General features: G+C 43.3%; 1 protein-coding gene and 1 long non-coding RNA gene across 6 annotated transcripts in view; one reads left to right on the top strand and one right to left on the bottom strand.

Moving 5' to 3' along the window:
• Window positions 1-5,143: 5,143 nt before the first annotated feature.
• LOC118498149 lies at window positions 5,144-8,087 on the bottom strand. Its single transcript, XR_004900670.1, has 2 exons — window positions 6,151-8,087; window positions 5,144-5,572 (listed from the first exon to the last, which is right to left on the bottom strand). It is a non-coding gene; the product is annotated as an uncharacterized LOC118498149 (long non-coding RNA).
• Window positions 5,468-23,801, top strand: part of WDR47 (WD repeat domain 47) — a 41,489-nt gene continuing 23,155 nt past the window's right edge. For 2 of the 5 annotated variants that reach the window (XM_036015349.1, XM_036015347.1), the window contains exons 1-4: window positions 5,518-5,784; window positions 17,686-17,852; window positions 19,940-20,023; window positions 22,326-22,410. In XM_036015349.1, coding sequence (XP_035871242.1) covers window positions 17,695-17,852; window positions 19,940-20,023; window positions 22,326-22,410 — 327 coding nt within the window. In that variant the 5' untranslated portion in view covers window positions 5,518-5,784; window positions 17,686-17,694. Of the gene's footprint in view, window positions 5,785-16,460; window positions 16,480-17,685; window positions 17,853-19,939; window positions 20,024-22,325; window positions 22,411-23,801 lie in introns of those variants that run through there. The other 3 variants (XM_028503209.2, XM_028503207.2, XM_036015348.1) reach the window with 3 other exon arrangements.

Genomic DNA, 23,801 nt, shown 5'->3' with positions numbered 1-23,801 from the left:
GCCGTTGTGCCGGGTGCCTGCGTTACGCTGCCCCGAGTGCTTTAGCAAATGCTGTCCCCTGGGCGGCTTAGACAGCAGATCCACTTTCTCAGAGTTCTGGAGGCCGGGAGTCCGAGTCATGGCGCCAGCACGGCCGGGTCCTGGCGAGGACTCTTCCTGGACTGCAGATCGCTGCCTCCCCCTGTGCCCCCACTTGGCTGAGAGCTCTGTTGTCCCTTCCTCTTTGTGAAAGGGCAGCACTTCGGTCGCATCAGGCATCTGCCTTGATCGTCTCAAAGGCCCTGTCTCCAGGACAGTCAAACGGAGGGGGGTCAGGGCTTCCACGTACAAATGTTGGGGGGACACACTCAGTCTGCATAGCGGTGCAATTAGTCTTACTATTTTTGCCAGTCCCCTGGTGTGTAAGAAGTTTTGTGTGGGTACATAAAGAGAAAAGACCACGTGAAGACACCAGAGGAAATTTTTGTACGGCACTTTGTATTGAGACTTTTTTAGGTGGCAAATGTTAGAACTTAACTCGAAAATGGCATACACAAAAAGGGAATTTATGGACATGTTGAACTAAAACAAGGGAAAGAAAAACCTGAGATCCAAGACACTGTCCATCTTTATCTTCATTTTGGCTTTACTCTCAGGAACCCCCGTGTATCGAGGGAACAAGAAGGCAAGTAGTGCTAGGGTTCCGTCCGTGTAACTCCTAATCCAGGAAGCTGCTTGACTTCCTAATACACAGAATTCCAAGCAAGGATCGTGACTGCCCCGGCTCAGGCATTCCTGGGCCAGTTGCTGTGGCCAGGAAGGCGCTGTACTGGAGCCTGGGTCTCAGGCCCTACCGCTGGTGGGAGCTGGGCACTGCTGTCGGCAGGAGAAGGAAAGAGTCCGGGCAGACAAAAATGTGTGTTTAGACCAGATGTGCGCCGACTCAATTCGTGCCGATACTGTGGCAGCGTGCCCCTCTCCCAGTGTCTAGAGCTGCACTGGGCAATATGGTAGCCACTAGCTATGCTGGGCTTTTTAGCTAATGAAAGTACAATAAAATGGAAAGTTTTTCGTTGCACTAGCTGTATTTCAGGTTTCCAGTAGTGCCCAGTTGCCACAGGGCTAGTGGCTGCTGCACTGAACGGTGCTGATAACGTACCATTTCCTTTATCACAAAATTCCTCTGGACAGTGCTAATCTAATGTGTCACATGGTCTAAGTGAACTCACGTTTTTCTTGTTTTGTTTAAATTACTGTGGAAAATCTCAAGTACATACAATCAGAATAGTCTCATGAGTCCCCAACTTTGATATAATTAACAAGTCTTTTGCTAATGTAATGTCTTACCTATTCTCCCATTGTTTTTAGGGGGTAGAAGGGCAGTATTTTAAAGCAAATTTCAGATACCCTATCATGTCATCTATAAACATTTCAGTATGTATCTCTAACAAACAGTTTTAAAAGGTAGCCACAATACTATACCCTAACAAAAATTAACACTAATTCCTTAATATTCCATCTGTAAACCTGATCCCTTCTTAAATCACTTGATTCATCTTAAAGAATCTCTTTGAGTTTGTGTCATAGTATCTGTTGCTGCTGTAAAGTTACTGCAGATTTAGTGACTTAAAATCATCATCTTACCAGTTCTCTAGGTCAGAAGTTTGACATGGGCCTCACTGGCCACAGCAACTGGCCCAGGAATGCCACTGGGCTAAAATCGAGGTACCTGGAGGGCCACATTCCTTTCTGGATGTTCTAGGAAAGAATCTGCGTGTTTGCCTCTTGCATCCTCTGGAGGCAGCGTTCCTTGGCTTATGGTCTACTCTCACCTTCAAAGCATCTCTCGGAGCCCAAGTCCATAGTCATAGCTCCCTCTGACCCAGGTGGGGAAGGGTCTCTGCTTTTAAGGACCCATGTGATGGTGATGGACCCACCTGGAAACCCCAGGCCAATCTCCCCGTTTCCAGGCCCTTTGACTTAATCACATGAGCAAATCCTCTTTTACAGTGGAACTGGCATGTAGAGTTCATGAAGGAGAACAGCAGGTCATGCTAAAAGGTAGGTTCTTAAATAAAAACAGCTGACGCTTAGGCCCTGGCCAAGTAGCTCAGATGGTTAGAGTGTCCTGAAACTCCAAGGTTGTGGGTTCAGTCCCTGGTGATGGCACATACAAGAATCAACCAATGAATGCATAAGTGAGTGGAACAACAAATCGATGTTTTTCTCTCCCTTCCTGTCTCTCTAAAATCAATTTTAAATTTCTATGTTTAAAAGGAAAACAGGAAAAATGGCTCCCAGGGCCAGGGGCAAAGCTGAGGTGGAGGTGGGAGGATTGTTGCCTGGGGACTTATCTTCAAGATTGCGTTGTTACTGAAACTAGAAACTTGGCTTGATTAGAGTGTGGTCGCTATACACCAGGGTTGTGGGTTTGATCCCCGGTCAGGGCACATACAAGAATCAACCAATGAATGCATCAATACATGGAACAACAAATTGATATTTCTCAAGTCAATAAATAGAAAATTTTGGAAGTACATCTCCTTTATGTTGAAACAAGAGTATAGTTTTCTTTATTAGGTTTACCCATGCACATGTAATTTAAGCTTTTGTTTAGGGGTCTGGTCTGGACAGGAGCTCTGGGAGAACTGGTATTCCATGTACCTAGTCCTTCAATCTGCTTGAAGGAGAAGCAGCGAGGGTGGCACTTTGTTGTCCCAGAACTGGGGCGCTGCTTGCTGGGAAGCACGCAGCTCTTTGGTGTGTGCATTTACGAGGGCGTGTTCTAACAAAGAGTAGAGCTTTTAAAGCAAGTTCCCTTTTCCCCACTGAACTTCCCCTGAACAGCTTGAGGCAAGATGTCCCAACCTAAGCTTGGGCTCAGATTTCTTCCTCCTATTGGGAGAAAACCAAAAACTCCCCTTTTTAGAAGTGAGATTTGAGAGTCGTGTTAACAGGGGTCCACCTTAGCCTGGAGGCACTTAGGTCACAAGGCACGATGACTCATTCTGTCCAGTTAGAACCTGCATTTTTAAATGATGCCTAACCTAGTTCCTAAGCAGAGTAGGCAGGCACTCAATAAATATCTGGTGGAAGATGGAGGCAGTGCCTCGGGACCTAAGGACAGTCCTTCATCTGAGAAGGCCTTGTCCTTTCAGAACAATTCCTGCTTTGCAGCAACTAGAGTGAAAGACAAGCAGATCTAATCTTAACCAGTGTGGCCGAGTATAGAAGGAAAGGTGATACCTTAGGCGACAGCTATTAAGGTTGTAGTGTAAAACCTGATGTTACACTAGGAAGCAAACACACAATCAATGCATTTGTCAGTGTACAAGTAATAAGATGTACCAGATGTCTTGTGTTTCAGTGCCTGGTTTCTTTCCTCCTCCCATCCCCCTTCTCTGGAAATATTGTATAATGGTTATGTATTTGCTTCTAACAATTCTGATTGGTATTCATTGAAAACGGAGATGCAGATGACACTATGTCATAGAACATAGGGGATACAAACATGAATAAGACCCTTTATTCTCTCTACCTTGTCAGAATAAAGTCCTTTTTCTTGAAGTTGAAACTTGCAGTTGCTACAGAGTAGAGTGGGGAAAAAAATTTAAGAGTCAGAATGGCTAGAATCTTGGCTCTGCTACATAGTAACTGTTTGACCTTGGGCAAGTTATTTCCCTTAATCTCCAAATGTGAATGAACAAGCATTTTAAAGGAGATTGTGAGGCTTAAATAACATAGGTAAACACCACATTTTGTGCTTAATGAATGCCAAAACCAAGGTAATACCATAGTTCGTTTTTTTAATAGCACTCTGCATATAATAGGTAGCCAAATGTTTGTCAGCTTGTCCCTAATTAGTAACTCTAGATCCAGTTAAATATTGAAATATTTAAATGGTCCTGGTTTTTGCAACTACTGTTGTTTGAGAATCGAGATTGAGAAATAGGTTTTCGAGTGAAATATACTGGCCAAATAACTGACAAACTATTTCCAGGATATATCATATCTGCCCGCTTTTTCAGTTTGAACATTCTATAAAGTTTGTTTTTGTTGTAGATATCAACACCTGGGGGTAACATTAAGTCATGTTTATATTTCTTTGTGGTCATTTATCATTGAGAAAATTCTTAGTGAAGACTTTCCTCCAGGAGTTAATCAGGGCTAGACAACTGAAGTTTTGGAATTTGGCTCTTTGGGCTTATCGTTTTCCCTGAATTTGCGAATATTTTTCTTAAAACCTTTTCCTTGCCCTGGCTGGCGTAGCTCAGTGGATTGAGCGCGGGCTGGGAACCAAAGTGTCCCAGGTTCCATTCCCAGCCAGGGTACATGCCTGGGTTGCAGGCCATAACCCCCAGCAACTGCACATTGATGTTTCTCTCTCTCTCTCTCTCTATCTCCCTCTTCCGCTCTAAAAATAAATAAATAAAATCTTAAAAAAAAGAGTTAAAAAAAAAAAACCTTTTCCTCAAGCTATCACTTCTTTGTGTCTTGAACTGGAGCAAATTCTTCCTTTACAGAAATGTTTGTGTTCATTCTTACCAGTCTTTTTAAGACATTTCCCCCACTTCGGGAGGCCCAGCTCACTCTTGGCGCTTTGCCTTGGTGAGTACCAGGTTATTGCAGGCTTGTGTCCCTGTGTTCCTTAGGTCTACGTGGTTTTTACCCCCTGAACACTTTCATTCCGCTCATTTGAGCATCACGTACATTTGTGGAATACTAGTTAAATGCCGAGGGGAAGGGAACCTGGGAGCTCTGGTTAGAAATAAATGATAGAGACATTCAAGGGCCTTAGGGTTTGCAAGCCGGAAACACAACTAGGCAATACCCAGAGAGTTCTGAAGAACGAAAACTAAGTTCTCGTAGTGAAAAGTTCCTTCTTGAGAAGAATCAGTCCTGACTTCTTAGCTTCTGGATTGGTCCAGATGAGGGGTGGTCTGGACGACGGATGTCCTCGTACTGCACCGAAGGCGTGGGGCGTGTTGAGGTTTTGCTGCCAATGAGCTTACACCCAAAGGGGTAGTAAAAAACTATGAACACTTGAATATTAAGTAACTGACAAATGCTTCAAGCCAGATCACTATGAATCAAGAAGGGGTTGGTTATTAAGCTGCTGGGGTTTCACGAAGGATGAGACTTGGAAAAACAGGAGGAGGAAAGGTTAATTTCATTGGCCTGTATTAACACATTATCCAGGAGGATTATTAAAAGACAATTCTAATGCGCAGAGGAGTCTAGGTTGGCAGGCGACAATCCCCTACGCTATTTCGGGACACACGGTCACGGCGACCGGGGTCTGCGTCCAGGCTGCGGGTCTCACGCAATCCCCGCGACCTCTCTTCCTCCGGGTCCAGCCAGTCCTTGGAACGATTGCCGGGAGCCTGTGGGTCCGGAAGGGTCCTCACCTCGCCGGACTCGGCCCTCCCAGGCGACTCTCCTATCCGCGCAGGCACCTGCCTGGCCGCCCCACTGGCGGGGTCCTGAGGCGCCTCGGGGAGGCGCGGCGATTGGCTGGGCTCGGCGCTGGAACCGGGCTCTGCACCGTTTGACAACCGCAGTCTGCAGGAGGCCGGGCTGAGCGGCCGCCGACCTGGGAGGGGCGGACGGGAGGAAGGGCGGACTGAAGATCTAATGGACTGACGCCCGCCGCCCGCCGGAGGGAGGACCGAGACCGACGCCGAATCCAGACCGCCGCCCTCGCGTTCCCGCCCCACCCGGAGCCGGCGCTTCGGGCCCCGGCAGCCGGCCTCCCGCTGCTTTCTCCTCCGCCGCTTCTGCCGCTTCTCCGGGCTCACCCCGCAGGTGAGTGACTCCGGGAGGCGGGGTCGGGCCGCACCACACACCTCATGTTGCCATGGTCACCCGTCGCCACCTGTCACCACCTGACACTATCTGACGGGGCTCGGAGCCAGACGACCCCCAGGGCGGCGCTCGCGGCCGGGGAGCAGGGCCTTGGGTAGGCTTGGGTGCTGACTGGGTGGGACTGGGGTTGCGGGTGAGGGCCCGGGCGCCAGGGAATGAGGACCTGGGAACTGCGGGCCGACGCGAGGCCACCGCCCCTGGACCACACCTTCCCCTCGCTGCCAGCCAGGCTTGGGGGGCGCTGCGACCCCGCGCCCTGGCTTTGCACACCCCTGAGCCCTAAGCGGCTGCGGGGGTCGTGCACACCTCGCTAACGCCGACAGGCGGGAGAGGGGCAGGCGGGCCGATTCTTCCTTCCTCGCGCCTCCGCCGAGCCCGTGCGAGAAGTGGACACGCCTTGGCCGGAGGAGCGGGGAGTGCGGAGCTGGGAGCCAGCGGCAGCCAGGGGCAGCCCCAGCGGGGCCGGGCTCTGCCGTTCTTACCTCGGCAGTCTATGGGAGCAGCCTTTGGGGGTTGGGGCGGGCATGGGGGGTGGGGAGGGCGGCGACTGGATTAGGAACCAGGGTTGAGCCCGGGCGGGCGGGGGCGCCTGCCTGGGAGACGTGGGAGGTCGTAGAGCTCCCGGGGTTAAGCCGGTTCCCTATAATGGGAGAAAGAGGTTGGGGCTGCAGCTCTGGGGCCAGGCCTTGGCCAAAAGGGCCGGAGGCGGGGGCAGGCAGAGACAGCGTTTGACCAGCATCGGATTTTTGCCTCCTCTGTACCCAGATTCGCAGTCACTAACCATGCATGGTGTCTGAGCCGAGCGTTTTTTTTTTTTTTTTTGGCAATTTGGTTCTCTGCATAATGAAAGGCGAAGTCTTTGTTCCACCCAGATTCATAGGTGGTGATCCTCACACTTAATTTCCCTCCCTTTGTTGTAGACTTCATAGAATACTTAAAGAAGTTCATGGCACAGGAATTAACATGTAGGTTTTAATGTGCTAGAAATCTTTTTTTTTTCACAGTAAATCCAAGTAGATTTTTTTTTTAATTTTTGGTCTCCAGGGTTGACATGTGTTGTCACTGAAATTTTACTAGACAGGAGAAACGCCTAGGAGCCCATTTTCCTTTATATGGCATAGTCTAGAGGTCTCATTTCAAAGGAGGGTACCACGAACAGTTTTACCTTAGGGTTTAGGGGTAGAGAGCTTCCACACAGGAAGGAAAAAAATATACAATGATGGAAAAGACAAGCAATTAAGCTGGAACAGTATATTGTTAGGTTAAAAAAAAACCAACATTGAGTTTAGGTATCATTAGGTATAACTTAAAAAATTTTTCAATTACAATTGACATACAGTATTCTATTAATTTTAGGTATACTGAGTATGTAATTTTGTGTGTGTGTGTAAGGGATTTTAACCTGCTTATCTTCCCTCCAACTTCATGATTTTTTCCTCTCTCTGTCTTTTTAAAAGCCAGTACTAGGAACGTACCATAAGAGAACTGGGGTCCTGTCCTATGTCCCTAGTTACATGACTGTGTTCAGCCTCTTCCATGTGTGAGGTGGAGTTTATCAGTTACTTACTGAATGGACAGCATGTGATGGACTTGATATATGCTGCAGTTTGGGAAACACTTCAAAATAAGCCTGAAAAGATGCAGATTTCCTCAGTAGATTGGCAAGCTGGAAGCCAGGATTTAAGTTTCCCTTTGCTGCTGATTACCATCTTGGAAGAGCTACTTACCCTCCTATTGGCTCTGATTTCTAGATCTGAAAAATGGGGATAGTACCTGCTCCTGTTTCAGTCTGGGAATGGGCTCTGAAGTTGAACAAAATAATGTATTTGAAAGCACTCTGGAAAAAATTTAAGGCATCTATTGATTACCTTTTAATAGAGTGGACCATTGGCAAGGATAATTAAAATTTTCTGCATGTTCTACCTGGCCCATTTTCAGGTCCAGGACCTTATTTCTTATGGCTTTAAAAGGCTCACGGGGACTATTAAGGTGCATTTTTACTCCCCAACAGAGGTTCTTTATTACTGTGGTTACATGGAGAAAAGGGTGTTTCCTCCCTATATGTGGGTCAGCAGGGTTGTTTTTCTGCTTTTAGTAGGAGGTTCTCATATTTAGAAAATAAGACTGTGGCAAATAACTGTGACTTGCGTTTCCTTTGGTATTGAAGAATCCTCAGTGTGGATCATTGGTTCTTGATTTGCGAAGAAGTAGCTTACTTTGTTCTGTGTGACTGATGCTTTTCCAACAGGAGCGTTCACAGCGTTAGAGAGAAGATTCTGTGTGCCAAGGGATAAGTGTGTGGTCACGTCACATGGCACACACTTACGGAGTGGCCGTCAATTTTACGTGAAGACTTAGATAAATATATATTGTTTTTATATCAAAACAGAAAGATAATACAGACAATGGAATATTCACACTATTTCTAAGGTAAAATTCAAAGACTTTAAAAAATTTCATGCTTAAGGGCTCTCCAAAGATATGCTCAGTCTCTTGGGCCCTTATGGAGAGAAGTGTAGGAAGCACTGCCCTACACGTGTCAGCTAATGAGTGAGAAATCACTGCATCACACAGTGATTTATTCAAACAAGTTGAATTCCAGCTTCTAAAACTTTGACTGACATCAGGCTCAAGATGCCCTCAATCTTACTTATCCCTCTTGTTTTCACCCCTGCAAATGTCACAGTGTTGTAGTGGAAAGGTCACAGGATTGTAGTGAGACACACCCTTTTGGCCCATTCTTCTGTACCTTTCACTGTGTGACCTTGGACATGTACCTAATGTCTCTGAGCATTAGTGTTATCTGTAAAATGAGATTATAGCGTTGTAAGAATTACATAGATAAATATATAGGAGTATTTAGCATAAGGCCTGGCATAGTAGATGCACAATAAATGTTAGTACTCTTTCCCTTTCCATCTGTGCATATTAGGATATTAACAATCCTTCAAACCCATTCTTAGTAGGAAACCTCAGTACCCCTCTGATCTCCCATTGCATTTCATTTGTAATTCTTTTATGGCACTCTTTCTTTTTTTAAGATTTTATTTATTAGCCCTGGCTGGCGTAGCTCAGTGGATTGAGTTCGGGCTGCGAACCAAAGCATCGCAGGTTCGATTCCCAGTCAGGGCACATGCCTGGGTTGCAGGCCATGACCCCCAGCAACTGCACATTGATGTTTCTCTCTCTCTTTCTCTCTCCCTTCTCTCTCTAAAAATAAATAAATAAAATCTTAAAAAACATAAAAAAGATTTTATTTATTTGTTTTTAGGGAGAGGGGAAAGGAGGGAGAACAAGAGGGAGAGAAACATCAATGTGCAAGAGAAACATGGATCGGTTGTCTCTGTATGCTCCCCAGCTGGGGACTGAACCCACAACCCAGGTATGTGCCCTGACCTGGAATCGAACTAGTGGCCTTTAGCTTTGTGGAATGATGGCAATCAACTGAGCCACACTGGTCAGGGCTATGGTACCCTTTACTTTCTTTTATGATTGTTTCACATGGCTGTTGTGGAGTGCCTGCATCGTGGGAGGTGTTAGTTTCATGGGGTGCAGTTGCTGACCAGACCATACCTGGTATGTTGTGCTCCATTTGGGGTGTATTAAGGGGGAGATCAACCAATGTTAAGAGGAGAATGACCAGAATGGTAGGGGGTCTGAAAGCCATGTGAAAAATAATTGAAGGAAATAAAAGGATAAATAGGATTATTGGCAGATTCAAGTGGTGTGAAGGTTTTTAACCTAATAGATTTGTATCTATTGTAGATGAAAGTCACAAGTAGATTTCAATTCCATATTAGAAAAAAAAAAACACCTTTTTTTACTTGTGAAAAAAGTGAAGTTCTGTATTATCTATTGTTGTGTAAAAAACTGCCCCCAAATTAGTGGCTGAAAACAACAAATCTCACTGTTTCTGAGGGTCAGGAACCTGGGCACAGCGCAGCGGCATGCCTCTGAGTGCAGGCCTCCTGGGGCCACAGTCAGGCTGCCCCCGGGCTGCTGCGCCGTCTCAGCTGAAGACGCGCCTCGGGACATCTCTGTCCCAGCTGCCGCGGGCTGTCCCTTTAGGCTGCCGCACCGAGGGCTTCCGTCCCTCGGTGGCTGTTGCTCGGAGGCTTCCCTTAGTTTTGTCCCTTGAATCTTCCCACACGGTTGCCTCACGACAGGGCAGCTGGCTTCCTTCACACAAGAGGGATACTGCAGTCTCTCTAGATCTTGGACGTGACACGCCAGCATTTCTGTGCTCTCGGGTAGAAGTGAGTCACTAAATCCAGCCTACGCTCAAAGGCCGGGGACTACAAAAGGGTGTAAAGACCGGTTGGCTCATCAATGGCCACGTTAGAGACTGCCCTTCACAGGTGCGCTGGGGGCATGGGTACCTACCTAATACCATACGTAACTACTCCAGTATCACGGACGCTACTCCCTGTGCTGACGTGACATCCCATGACTATTTTTATAACCGGCGATTTGTACGTCTTGATCCCACTCGCCTATTTGTTGCTGTGATGATTCAAGAAACGAACTTCAGTTCTTTCTGTGATTAATGCCTAAAGCTTTTGGCCAAGAGTCAGGAGACCTTGAGTTCTTAGCTCTGCCTAAGCTCTGTCTAATAATAATTGTATAATTAAGTGGCGGCACTATTGCTCACTGGTTAAGTAGGATTCACATCTTGAATTGTTTTTAACGCTGGGCTGCTTTGGTCTGTCTGTGCTTACCACCAGGTTTCTCTTGAGGTCAGCGGCACAGTTTGCCGCCTTTTTGCCTGGAACAGTGTTCAGTCTGAGACCAGAGACCACAGCAGAGTCCGCCAGGCCTTAGCAGATCCTCTGGACCAGGCCCTAAGCAAGTGAGCTAAGAGAGTGTGTTGTTTAAGAATAGAATAAAACTTTCTATACATTTTTGGCCTTAGAGTCAAAGTTCTTATGCCTTAAATTAACACCCTAATTTTGCTTTTAGTTGTGTTCCAAAAACTAAATTATGTTTAATAGCAAAGCATTGTAGCAACACAGTTAACATTTATCTAGATTTATCCATATTTTGTGTGGTATCTTATAGATAATTCAAAAACTGAAGTTTGGCCCTGACCAGGTGGTTCAGTTGCTTGGAGCGCAGTCCCGTGCACCAGAAGGTTGCGGTTTCAATCCCTGGTCGGGCATGTACCTAGCTTGTGTGTTCGATCTTGGTCAGGGTGAAGATGGGAGGCGACCGATGGATGGTTCTCTCTCACATTGATCTCTCTTTCTCCCTCCCTTCCTCCCTTCCTCCCTTCCTCTCTCTCTAAAATTAATACAAAATATCCTCTGTGAGGATTTTTTTAAAAGTTTAAAAACTGAAGTTTGTTTTAAACTTAAAAGTTACACTCTGGAGTTCTTAGGTCTTTCCTTTCTTCCATCCTTCCTTCCTGCCTTAGTTCCTTTCTTCCTTCCTGTTTCTTTTGAGGCTCCCTGCCCTCCTCCCAGTTTCAATGCTGCTTATTTTTTTGATGTTTTCATGACTCTATAAATTTAAATAACATAATTTAAAAATTACGTGGGGTTTATGAAGTAGGGGTTAGGAAGTACCGTATTTTGCCATGTATAATGCGTGCCCGTATTTTTGGCCCGAACTGTCAGGGAAAAAAATCTTTCATTTTAATTTTTTAATTCAATTTTTAATTAATTTATATTTACAAACAAAATCAATGATCATATTCCATGGTATTATTTTGCATACGGATATTGTTATTGCTTCCTAGAGTTATACTTTTAATGCATAAGCATAAATAAAAGAATTTAAAACATTTATGTACTCAAGATATGGCACCAGCTTGCTGGGTCTGTGGGTGGAGGGTCTAGAAAAGGGACAGTGCCTCTGCTTACCTTGATGCCAGGCACTTCAGTTCCTCCCTGAATGCCACTAGGGCCTTTCAAGCTGCTACCCCAGTGCTAGAGCTCAGAGGGAGTGAGTCTGAGTAGGTGCGCTGAGACAAAGAAATATGGCCCAAATGAAATAACAGATCAAAACTCCAGAAGAACTGAGTGATGAGAAGATAGCCAACTTACCAGATATAGAGTTCAAAACACTGGTAATCGGGATGCTCACAGAAATGATTGAGTATAGCAGCAAAATAAAGGAAGAAGTGAAGGCTATACAAAGTGAAACAAAGAAAAATATACAGGGAATCAGTGAAGGGAAGGAAACCAGGACTTGAATCAATGATTTGGAATATAAGGAAGAAATAAACATCCAAATGGAACAGAATGAAGAAACAAGAATTCAAAAAAGTGAGGAGAGGCTTAGGAACCTCTGGGACAACTTTAAACGTTCCAACATCTGAATCATAGGGGTGCCAGAAGGAGGAGAGGAAGAACAAGAAATTGAAAACTTATGTGAACAAATAACTTCCCCAACCTGGCAAAGGCAATAGACATACAAGTCCAGGAAGCTCAGAGAGTCCCAAAGAAGTTGGACCCAAAGAGGAACACACCAAGAAACATCATAATGAAATTACCCAAGATGAAAGATAAGGAGAGAATCTTAAAATCAGCAAGAGAAAAGAGGGGAGTTATCTACAAAGGAGTTCCTATAAGACTATTAGCTGATTTCTCAAAAGAAACCTTATAGGCAAGAAGGGGCTAGAAGGAAATATTCAAAGTCATGAAAGGCAAGGACCTACATCCAAGATTGCTCTATCCATCAAAGCTATCATTTAGAATAGAAGGGCGGATAAAGTGTTTCCCAGATAAGGTCAAGTTAAAGGAATTCATTATTATAATAGCCCTTATTATAGGAAATGTTAAAGGGACTTATCTAAGAAAAAGATGATCAAAACAATGAACACTAAAATGACAACAAACTCACAACTATCGACAGCTGAACTTAAAAAAACAAAAATAAAAAAACTAAGCAAACAACGAGAACAGGAACAGAGTTGCAGACATGGAGATCACATGGAGGGTTCTCAGTGAAGAGGGGGAAGGGAGAGAGAGAGGGAAAAGGTACAGGGAGTAAGAAGCATAAGTGGTAGGTATACAATAGACAGGGGGATGTTCAGAACAGTATAGGAAATGGAGAAGCCAAAGAACTTACATGTACAACCCATGGACATGAACTAAGAGGGAGGATGCTGCAGGGAATGGGGCTTCCAGGCAGAGGAATATAAAGGAGAGAAAAAAGAATGAGACAACGGTGATAGCATAATCAATGAAATATACTTTAAAAACATTTATATAGATGCGGAATTAGTACTAACCATGTTTAATGTGCATTGCTATTTTTCCCTCAAAAATTTGGGGAAAAAGGTGTGCATTATACATGGCAAAATATGATATATTTTATTAGACCTGAAGATATATATTTTTTAATTATTTTACTTTTAGAGAGAGAGAGGAAGTGAGGAAGAAGGAGAGGGAGGGAAAAATCAAGTGTGTGCTCCAGCAGGAGCCTGCAGCCCAGGCATGTGCCCTGACTGGGAATCGAACCAGAGACTTCCTGGTTCACAGGCTGGTGCTCAGCCCACTGAGTCACACCAGCCAGGGGTAGACCTGAAGAGATCTTTTAAAATAAAAAGTAATCTTTAGTTTTAATTTCTAATAAAGTTGAGCTAATACCTTTTGCTAAAGGTCTCAGTAGCTAAAAGAACCTTTAAAAGTCTGGTTAGATTGTTATTAATGCAAACTTCTAGATTATTTACCTACTCTGTTAACATTCTTTCATAGGTGAATAATATGAAAGATCATAGAACCGTGGACCTCTCTTAGAAGAGTATTTCAGTACTATGAAGCCTTTTCTTTTTGGCATATTTAAGTGATATGTTGCCATATGTTACCTTGTTTTTGCAAGATGTCTTTGCGCTCCCCTTTCTGGGGAATCAGAGTGCTAGAGTAGGAGGAGCTTTAGCATCCGGCAGACTTCTGGTTCCAACCTTACACGGGGGTTATTACCTCCAGCTGCTGCTATTTCCTTCCTTTCTTCCCTCCCTCTCTCTTTTTCTTCCTCTTTTCTTCCTGTGTCTTGCTCTGTGTCTGTCTCTTTGTCCTCTTTCATTCTGTGTTTACGTCTCTTTTTCACAATCAGAAATCCTGATTTTCATTCCTGCAAGGCTTAAGTAAGAAAGACAGGAACTGGGGAGGAGGAGACAATTTCTTATCTATGTACCAAGCTTAGCCCAGCTGTTTAACTAATGAGGAATTCAAGAGTTCTACTTGCTCAGATGTTTAAGGAACTCGAGAGAAATTGATCTAAAAACTAATCCAAATATGTGTGTGTCTCTGTCCTGTGTTTGCTACCCTCTCAGACAGCTTCCCTGTGGTACTGTTAAAAGATTTCCTGGTTGGTGCCGACATGGGTGCTGATATGGGGGTTGATGTCCTGGCACCTGGGTTGATGCTGGTGAGACACACGTTTAGCCTTAGTGTGGAGGTTAGGCTGATTTCCTCACCTTACAGAGCCAAGTATCTCCATCTGTAAAGTGGGATGAAATTGTCTATCTCATAGGATTGTCGTAAGTATCAATCAAACAAAAGTAAAGACTGTAGAATAGTACCCAGCAGACTTTGCATTGTAAACGTAGCAGTTAATCTTGTCTTGGCAACTATACTGTAGTTGGTACCTTGGTAGAGAAGAAAACCTTTGAGATCTAATCTTGCAGTAATTTTTTTTTTCATTCTCATAATTTTTTTCTCTTTGAAGTTAAAAATTGTATTCATACAAGAAGTGTGGGTATAAACATACAAGTAACGCGTGACTGTGTATTGGCTGTAAACCCTTTACCTGTTACAGATGGGTAAGAGGAAAAGAGTCTCCCCTCAGCCCCTTTCCCCTCCTAGTTCCCTGTCCTCACTCCCTTCTTCAGGGAAACAGCTGGATTCGTATCTCAACAGACCCGTCCTGTTATTTATTTAGACTCGGGGTAGCATGCCTTCCCTTTTTTTAAATCCTCACCTGAGGACAGTTTTTCATTGCTTTTCGAGAGGAAGGGTGGCAGGGAAACATCCATTGGTTGCTCCCAGGCCTGGACCACGGATGGTATGCACCAGACTGGGAATCGAACCTTCAACCTTTTCTCTAGCTGACAAGGCTCCAGCCAACCCAGCCATATCTGCCAGGGCTCATGCCTTCCCTTTAAAAAAACAATACAGGATGGGGCAAGAGTGGCAACATCACATGTGTAATTCCTGAAGCACCAGGAATATGTAATAAAATGACCTGGTAGCGACATAAGTTTTTGGAGTGCTGTTTTGTTAAAAGGACAGCTAGCAGATTTCTTCCTTTTTCTCTTTTTAAAGGAAAACGTGCAGTTTGATATTTTCTTCAACAGCGTCACAGAACTTCATGTCCTTATCTGCATTTTCGCCTGCACACTGGAACTCTAAAGCGCTGTCATTCGGTGTTGGGCATTCCGTAATAGCTGGAAAATTAAAGAGAGCGGTTTTTATTGTGCAGGATGGAGTTGGGGATTCATGGAGCCTTTCTTAAGCATTGTTTTTTTTTTACTATAAAATTCATGGTGGCTCTACCCCAATTTCCTTAACCTTATACTTGTGAATGATTCTTAGTTCTGTGTTTTTCTTTCTTCCTAATCTGTATTATAAGTAATCTCATTGCAAAAGATCATTTAAATCATATCTATTTATATTTGGTTAGAAAGCTACCACTGATTTTTTTTTCATAAAACTTTTTTCATGTCTATATATGGAAATGTACATAGAAGTTGGTATATTTCTTTTATTATTTCATTATTAAAATATTGCCTTCATTTTTAAAAATATCTCATTATTTCTTTCTTATGGTTAACATTTTATCTTTAATTAGATTTCTAAAAATAATGTTAGCCCTGACGGGTGTGGCTCAGTAGGTTGGACATTGTCCTGCGAACCCAAGGTCTCCAGCTCACTTCCTGGGCGGGGCCTGGGCCTGGGCTGCAGGGCGGGTTTCTCGTTGGGGGCACCTGGGAGGCAGCACATCGATGTTTCTCTCTCAGATGTTTCTCTCTCACGCTGATGTTTCTCTCCCACTCCCTCCCTCCCTCCCTACCCTCTACAAATAAATAATAAAATCGCAGAAATTCGTATTTGTATTTCTGGCCCCTTAATACATCCTTCTAATCTTGTTACACTACAATTTGAAATTTAGTTTCTGTGGATATTAATTGTCATCTAAATATTAAAATACTAACCACTTTCCAGCTGGGTTCCAGATGTACTTATTATTAAAGAAAAGTCTTGTTTCCTTACTTACCTAGTCCAGGAATTGGGTGTGAGTAAAAATTTCTTTCTTTCTTTTTTTTTTTTAAAGAATATTTATTTATTTATTTTTAGATAGAGGGGAAGGGAGTGAGAAAGAGAGGGAGAGAAGCATCAATGTGTGGTTGTCTCTTGAGTCCCCCAATGGGGACCTGGCCTGCAACCCAGGCATGTGCCCTGACTGGGAATTGAACCAGCAACCCTTTGGTTCGCAGGTCAGCACTCAATCCACTGAGCCACACCAACCAGGGCAAAAATTTATTTTTTTAAAGAAGGATGTTTTTTGTGATTTTTTTTACAGACAAATCAGTCATTTAATATGGAAATATCGAAACAATCTGATTTTTTTCCCACCTTGTTTCCTGTTCTCAGCGGCATACGCTGTTTTGGCCTTACATAATTCTGAGTGGTGTAGCTTTGTGTAACAATTGATAGTTTAAGATTAGAAGTGTTTGTGAATTAAATGTTATCCTTAAAAGTATGTGTGGTAGTTCCCGTTATCGACAGTGTCAGTTACCTGCAGTCACCATAGTTGGGAAATATTAAATGGAAATTTCCGAAATCCATCATTTGTGTGTTAAATCGTGGTCTGTTCTGCGTGACGCGGTGAAATCTCGCTCAGTCCTGCTGCAGCTGGCCCAGGCACGGGCCACCGTTCTCCGGGGTGTTCGCCCTGTGCAATGCTGCTTGTCTGGCACTCACTCGGGGGCCGCCTTGGTCATCAGATTGACAGGCAGTGTCGCAGGGCTTGTCTTCGGTAGCCTTTATGTTACTGATGGCCCCAGAGCACAAGAGTGGTGAGGCTGGCGATTTGGATGTGCCTGAGAGAGGCCGTAACGTGCTTCCTTTAAGCGAGAAGGTCTGTATGTGTAGGAAAAGCGTAGTGTGTGTACAGTTCAGTACGGTCAAGGTTTCAGGCATCCCCTGGGTGTCTTGGAATAGATCATCTGCAGATAAGGGGGCACTACTGTGTATGTGTCTGTGTGTACATTCATTAAAAAGAGATTTTACGTATTTATTTTTAGAGAGACAGGAGGGGAGGGAGAAAGGAAGGGAGAGAAACACTGATGTGTGGGAGATCTACCAGTTGCCTCTCGCACACCCCCACCGGGGACTTGGTCTGCAACCCAGGCATGTGTCCTGACTGGGAATCGAACAGGGGACCCTTCAGTCCACATCCAACGCTCAATCCACTAAGCCACATTAGCCAGGGCTGAACATATGAATTTTTAAAGACAAAAACATTCAGACCATAGCAAATGAACCTCCATTACCCATTACCTGGCTTCAGTAGTTAGGGTTATCATTTGATCTTTCTCTCCTCCCACTCCCCTCCTCCTGTATTATTTTGAAGCAAATCACAGACTTTATATCAGTCAATCTGTAATTATTCCATTGTGCATCTCTCAAAGATAAGGACTTTAAAAACATCACAGTCATACCTTTATTACACCTTAAAGAATGACTTGCTTTTGCTAAGTATTACAATTACACTGCAAAATACCTGTGCTAAATATTTCCAAAAAACCAGTTATGTGTAGTTTCCAGACACTTACTTAACACTTAGAAATAAAACAGTAGCACTAATTTTTGTTTTGTTCTGTTTACTACTTAGACTGTCAACATGACGGCCGAAGAAACCGTGAATGTAAAAGAGGTGGAGATCATTAAGCTAATTTTAGACTTCTTGAATTCGAAGAAGCTTCACATCAGTATGTTGGCTCTTGAGAAGGAAAGCGGAGTCATAAATGGCCTCTTTTCAGATGATATGCTTTTCCTCAGGTACGAGTTCATCGGTGCTGTGAGGTTTGTAGCTCCTTTCAAGAAATGCGAAGTATCAGTGAGGTAATAGTGCATAGTCCAAGTAGATCCTTATAGTCATGAAAAGGCTATGTAAGTGTAATTTTTAAAAATTGCCTATATTGCAACATTTACAAAACAATGTTCTCTGTAGAAGGTTTTCAGTGGTAAGATCTAGAGTCCCATTAAAAAAATGAGAGGTAAAGGGGAAAACAACGAGGTAGAGCGACATTGTGGGTGTGGCATTGTCATGAAAAAAGCTGGTGAAGGAGGCGGAGACTCCGGAAGGATAATGCATTTCTGAAATCACCTCCCCCCCATCCAGCCGTGCTACTAATGAGTTTCTGTGCACATTAAAAAATAACAGTGATTATATTGCATTTATAGTGTAGTATCCTGCTTTATCTATTAACACCACAGGGATTCTCTATGTGATTACCAACTTTACACTTTAAAACTTTTCAATTTTCTTAATTTACTAATGGTTCCTCTACTTTTAGACGAATTGTTTTCAATTTTTCTTAAATAAATGCTCTACAGAGCATCTTTTTTTCTGTATCTTGGATGAGAACAAGATTCTTGGAGGTTGGAATTGCAGAGCAAAAGGGAATTAATGTTTGCCAAAGGGGGAAGCTAAATATATCCGAACTTGGACAGAAAAAGAAAAACTCAAATTTCTGGAGAGAATTTGTGTTTTCTGCTTGTGAGATAAAAATACCAAGTGTCCCTGACAAAGAGCACAGGATCCTGGACATGTGGCGCTGTGATGTGGAAAGCCTTAAGAAATGAAGTGTCCCCAATTCATGAAAAAGGAGCTAAAAAAAAAAAGCTTTATGATAGCAGGGGAGTTTGTTGGGACTCAGGAGCACTGCCCCCGTATTTAGCCTGAGGAACACCAGGGAGCTCCTGGGAGCTGAGGCGGCGGGAGGGCGGAAGGCCAGAAGGCCAGGCACCAGAGCCAGGGCAGTATCCTGGTGCTACCCTGCTTTCCAAATGCTGCTGCTCCTGAAACTGAGCCGTGACTTCCAAATATCCCCTCCGGGAACCTGCTGGTTTGTGAGGAATTCTTGCTGGTCTGGGGGGAAATGCATGGAATTGTAAAATAGTAAGTTTCCCATGTAACTAAAGGTATTCATCTTAAAGGGCTAGCCTTTGAAATTGCCTCCTTCCTCCCTTTATAAATATTGAATGTCCCTTTATAAAATGATTATGATACAGTGGTTGCTTTTTATTGGTATTCCTTCTTCACAGAATCAAAAGTCGGCAGTCCTGTGTAGATTCTCCTGCTCATCCCTTCCTTTAAAAAATCTACTGTTCTAAAAATCCAAAAGGAGGGGAAATTGCTATTATAAAGGAAGAGCTGCAAGGGGAATGCCGTCTAGCTTGGGAGCTCCCGTGGAACCTAGAGTAGGATGAAATCCGATCTTACTCCTTCCCGTGTTCCTTCTCAGAGTGTAAGCTGTGCTGCTAAATGCCTCAGAGACAGAGGACTCCCAGTTCAGAGCAGGGTTTCTCAACCTCTGCGCTATCAACGTTTCGTGCAAGATAATTCTTTGTTGGGCGTGTGTGCTCCGGGAGGGGGCGCCCTGTGCATTGTGGGCGTTAGGCAGCATCTCTGACCTGCGCCCAGCGGACGTCAGGAACACTCCAGCTGTGACAGCCAGAAATGTCTCCAGACACTGCCGAGTTGCCCCCAGCAGAGAAAGCACTGGGGCAGGAACACGCCCACGCGCTGGCCCCTGAGTGACAGAGAATAGCTGTCAAACTGTAAGATGAGGAGGGCAATAAAGGAATTTTTAGATTTAGCCCATTTTCTTTTACATATGTGAAAACACACATATATATTAGAATGAGGAGTGCTTGAAGATTCACTAATTCTCCTCGTATGGCATATGTTGTTACAAATAAATTGTGGAAAAATTGTTTTATTGTAGTGGTTGAGGAGCCAAGTAAAAAGTCCATCTCATTACAGACTTCAGGCTGAAGCTTTAATGCTATCTTGTCATCTATTCTGCTTTTAATTAATGTGACCCAAATGTGATAAATACACGTATTTTTTCTTTATATAGGCAGCTAATCCTTGATGGTCAGTGGGATGAAGTTCTTCAGTTCATTCAGCCTCTAGAATGTATGGAAAAATTTGACAAGAAAAGGTAAGATTTTACCTGAAGTTTTTAATATCTTGTCGCTGGTAGAAGTTTAGCAAAAGAAAACAATAAACAATGGAAAAAAAAAAGACCGTTCATTTCCCTTCACTTTAGGGCGCTTCCACAGGCCATGTTACATGCCCTTCAGTTAGTTGAATCTGATCCACAAACCTACTCAGTCAACAGCCTCTATGTCCTGAAAGTCACAAGGGCCACGACTGAAGCAGTTGTTTCTTCGTAATAGTGGGGAGATTTTAAAGATGTCATTTCGTTGTCTCCTGGCCTCCATTACTTCTGACAGTTAGCTGAGTTTGTATCTTTATTCTTTTGTATGTAATGTTTCCTTTTTTTTATTCTGGCTGCCTTCAAGATTTTTTATTTTTATTTTTTAAAAGATTTTATTTATTTATTTTGAGAGAGAGGGGAAGTGAGGGAGAAAGAGAGGGAGAGAAACATCAATGTGTGGTTGTCCCTCATGCACCCCCTACTGGGGACCTGGCCCACAACCCAGGCATGTGCCCTGACTGGGAATCGAACTGGTGACCCTTTGGTTCGCAGGCCGGTGCTCAGTCCATTGAGCCACACCAGCCAGGTGTCTTCAAGATTTTTTAAAAAATTGAGATATAATTGACAGTTTCAGAAGTTGTACATAGTGATTCAGTATTTGCAAAATAATCCTCATAATTAGTCTAACATCCATCCCCGTACATAGTTGCAAATTCTTTTTCTTGTTACGAGGACTTTCAAGATTTACTCTTTTAGCAACTTTAAAATAGGCAATACAGTATTAACTGTAGTCACCATGCTGTACATTGCATCCCCAAGACTGACTTATTTTATAACTGGAAGTTTGTGCCTTTCAGCCCCCTTCCCCCATTTCATCCAATCCCCACCTTTGGCAACAACAAGATTTTTTTTTTTCATTGGTTTTCAGCAGTTTCAGAAACAGCCAAGGATTTGGGCAGACTATACAATAGATTTTGGTGTATCTGTCATTGTGACTTCCTCCTTTTTGGGATTCCCTCTCCCTTCCCCTGCTTTCTAGCTTCTCTGGCAGCGCCAAACACCCTGCTGACTTCTGGAGCTGGTACACTGCAGCCCTGTGCTTGAGTCGGAGCTGACACTCTGTGGACCGGGGAGCACCCTCAGCTGGAAGGCCTTCTACCCTCAAATCCAGCCCTGAAAGTTCCCTTTTTCCAGGGACAAACTTCCCTCCAGTTGTGCCAGCTTTTTGTTGTTCCTCAGGGCCTTCTAACAGTTTTTGGGGTGGTGTTTTTTTTTTTTTGGTATTTTGTCCAGGTTTTGTCATTTACCTGTATAGAAAGGTTAGCCAGATAGAAGTGACTCAGCCATTAGCAGAAGTGGAACCTCCCTTTTTGGGGTCTCCATTCACACCATGCCATCGATACCTGTTTGCTTTAGTACCTTCTTCCTTTATCTGGAACCCTACTCCTTCCATGACCTCCTGCCTTTACACGGCGCACCCCTGGTCATCTCCGAGAGTCAGTTTTGTGGAGACTTCCCTCTCACTGCCCACCCTTTCTGGCAGTACTGGCCTCACGTGCCTTTGGACCTTGGTGAGCACTGTGTGTATTGCACGTGGTTGATTAGTTGGCCCTCTTTTGGAAAGCATGGATTTTGTGTTTACCGGACACATATTTGTGCCACAACGATGGTTGAAGAATGAAGGTTTATTATTTTCTTTCAGTTCTTAGAAATACTTTTTCATGAGAGTGCTTAAGGCACCCAACATTTTTGGGTCCTTAGACAAGTCAAAGACTCTCTGCTTTCCCTTTTCCTTCCTGGAAATTTCTGCTGAAAAGTGTTAAGTCTTTAGTTACTTCATGACCTTTTAGAAATGTTGTTCATTTCTCTTTACCCTTTCAGCTTATTTGTATTAGACTGTTCTCATGTTTGAAAAGAAAAACAGTCATATTTTGAGAACACAAAAGCATTGTGAGTATAGAGGATTTTGATTTTATATTAGGTTACATTTGACATCTTCCATAACAACTTGATTTTTGTTTAGAATTAATTTTGGAAGTAGAAATCCTTTCTTTGAGTATAAATTGTGATTATTTGCTACTGAAATAGTTTTTACGATGGTTTCGATGTGATAAACTTTAGAAACTATTTTAAGAATTCCTGAAGTCAACGGTACTTATAGTGACTTGCAGGTACATTTGATTTTTTTTTTCAGACACACTCGGCCTGTTTTGCTTCAGGGACTTGGGCTTCATTTTCACTCTTGGACATGGCTGTAATTCAGCTTTTTAATTATTTTAATTGCTGTCTCTATTTTTCACAGGTTTCGTTACATTATCCTGAAGCAGAAGTTTTTAGAAGCTTTATGTGTTAACAACGCGATGTCAGCAGAAGACGAGCCCCAGCATGTAAGATTTTTATTCCTGAAGGTTTGCGCCCTAGTCTTGTTTCAGCCATAAGCATTTTATTCACCAAAATAAAAGATTAGTATCATGAGTTCCTGAAGTTTTTGTGAGCAGGGCTGGGGTCAGCTCTCCTCTTTTACAGTTGTAGTACTTCCCGCCCGTAGCAAGTCCAGATTCGTCCCACGACTGAGGCAGAGATGGGAAACGGATGGCCGGCTAGTTGGAGGGCTGCGCTCCCCTCCTGGTTGAGGCGGCTCAGGGAGCCATAGCTGTGTGACCTGATGACTAGGGCGTTGCTTGTTTTCCTGTCCCAGAAGTAGACTGTGGGTGTTCTTTCTTTCTTTTCAGTATTGCTGTCTTTTCAGTGTTTCCTCTTCTTTCTGTCTTTTCAGTATTTCCTTTGATCCAGAAGTGGTTTTTTTGATAAAATGATTGTCTTTATGACAATATAAATTCAATGATATTAAATTCTTTCTGACTAGAGAATTACTTTTCAAGTCTTAATAATAGAATGGTTATATCTAAAACCAATGAAACTTTATCAGGTGCCAGTAAGTGTCATTGCAATAAGCCATAAAGAAAGTACAGTGCTGACTTTGGTATATAATAGAGAAATGTTTGCCAGATAGTGATGTTTAAAAGTGGAAAGAACACTGGAATGTAAGTCAAAAGACCTAGTTTTTATTCTTTCTTTGCCACTCACAAACTGAATTACTTTGGTTAAATCTGCATCCTAACTTTTCCCATATGGAGGATGTAGAAGCTGGAATATGTAGGCTGTAAGTGTCCTTACATCATTAAAAATATATGGAAAAAAATTAAAAATAAAGACGTATTAGACATTACAATAATAGTTACTCTACAAATTGTAATTTGTCTCTCAGCTCAGCCTCCCCTTGTTCTCTGTACTGTTCTTGTAGCAAATGGGCTGCAACATGGTCCTTCTCTTGATTTGCTTTCTTTTCCCGCACAAACGTCCCTGACGCGGGTTTTGAGAATGGCTCTCCTGCCTTTTGGATGAAACCGGAGTGACAGCAAGCTTTAGAGACAGTGGACTGTTGGCATGCTTCAGGTCTCATTTTCAGAAAACTCAGTTACTACCCTTAAAAAGTACACGGTTTGAAAAATAATAGTCAAGCCTGAGTTACAGCACTGTTTGTATAGATGAAAGCTTAGTGTGCTAATTGACAAAATTATTTAATCTTTTCATTTTAGTAGTGAAAAGCATTTTGGTTTCTGACTTGAAAGTTGTTAAATATTCTAAAAATTGTATGAGTATTCTATGACATCGGAGGTTATCCTTTTGCAGTTAAATAGCTGATGAAAGTATGCAAAGTATCGTTGTATTTGAATGGAACACTCTCATTGTTCCTGTCTCACAGCATCTCTCTTTG

This window comes from Phyllostomus discolor, chromosome 14, assembly GCF_004126475.2.
Source record: "Phyllostomus discolor isolate MPI-MPIP mPhyDis1 chromosome 14, mPhyDis1.pri.v3, whole genome shotgun sequence".
Classification (NCBI taxonomy): domain Eukaryota; kingdom Metazoa; phylum Chordata; class Mammalia; order Chiroptera; family Phyllostomidae; genus Phyllostomus; species Phyllostomus discolor.
The sequence above is the reverse complement of the archived record's forward strand: the minus strand, read 5'-3'. Positions and strand labels throughout refer to the sequence as shown.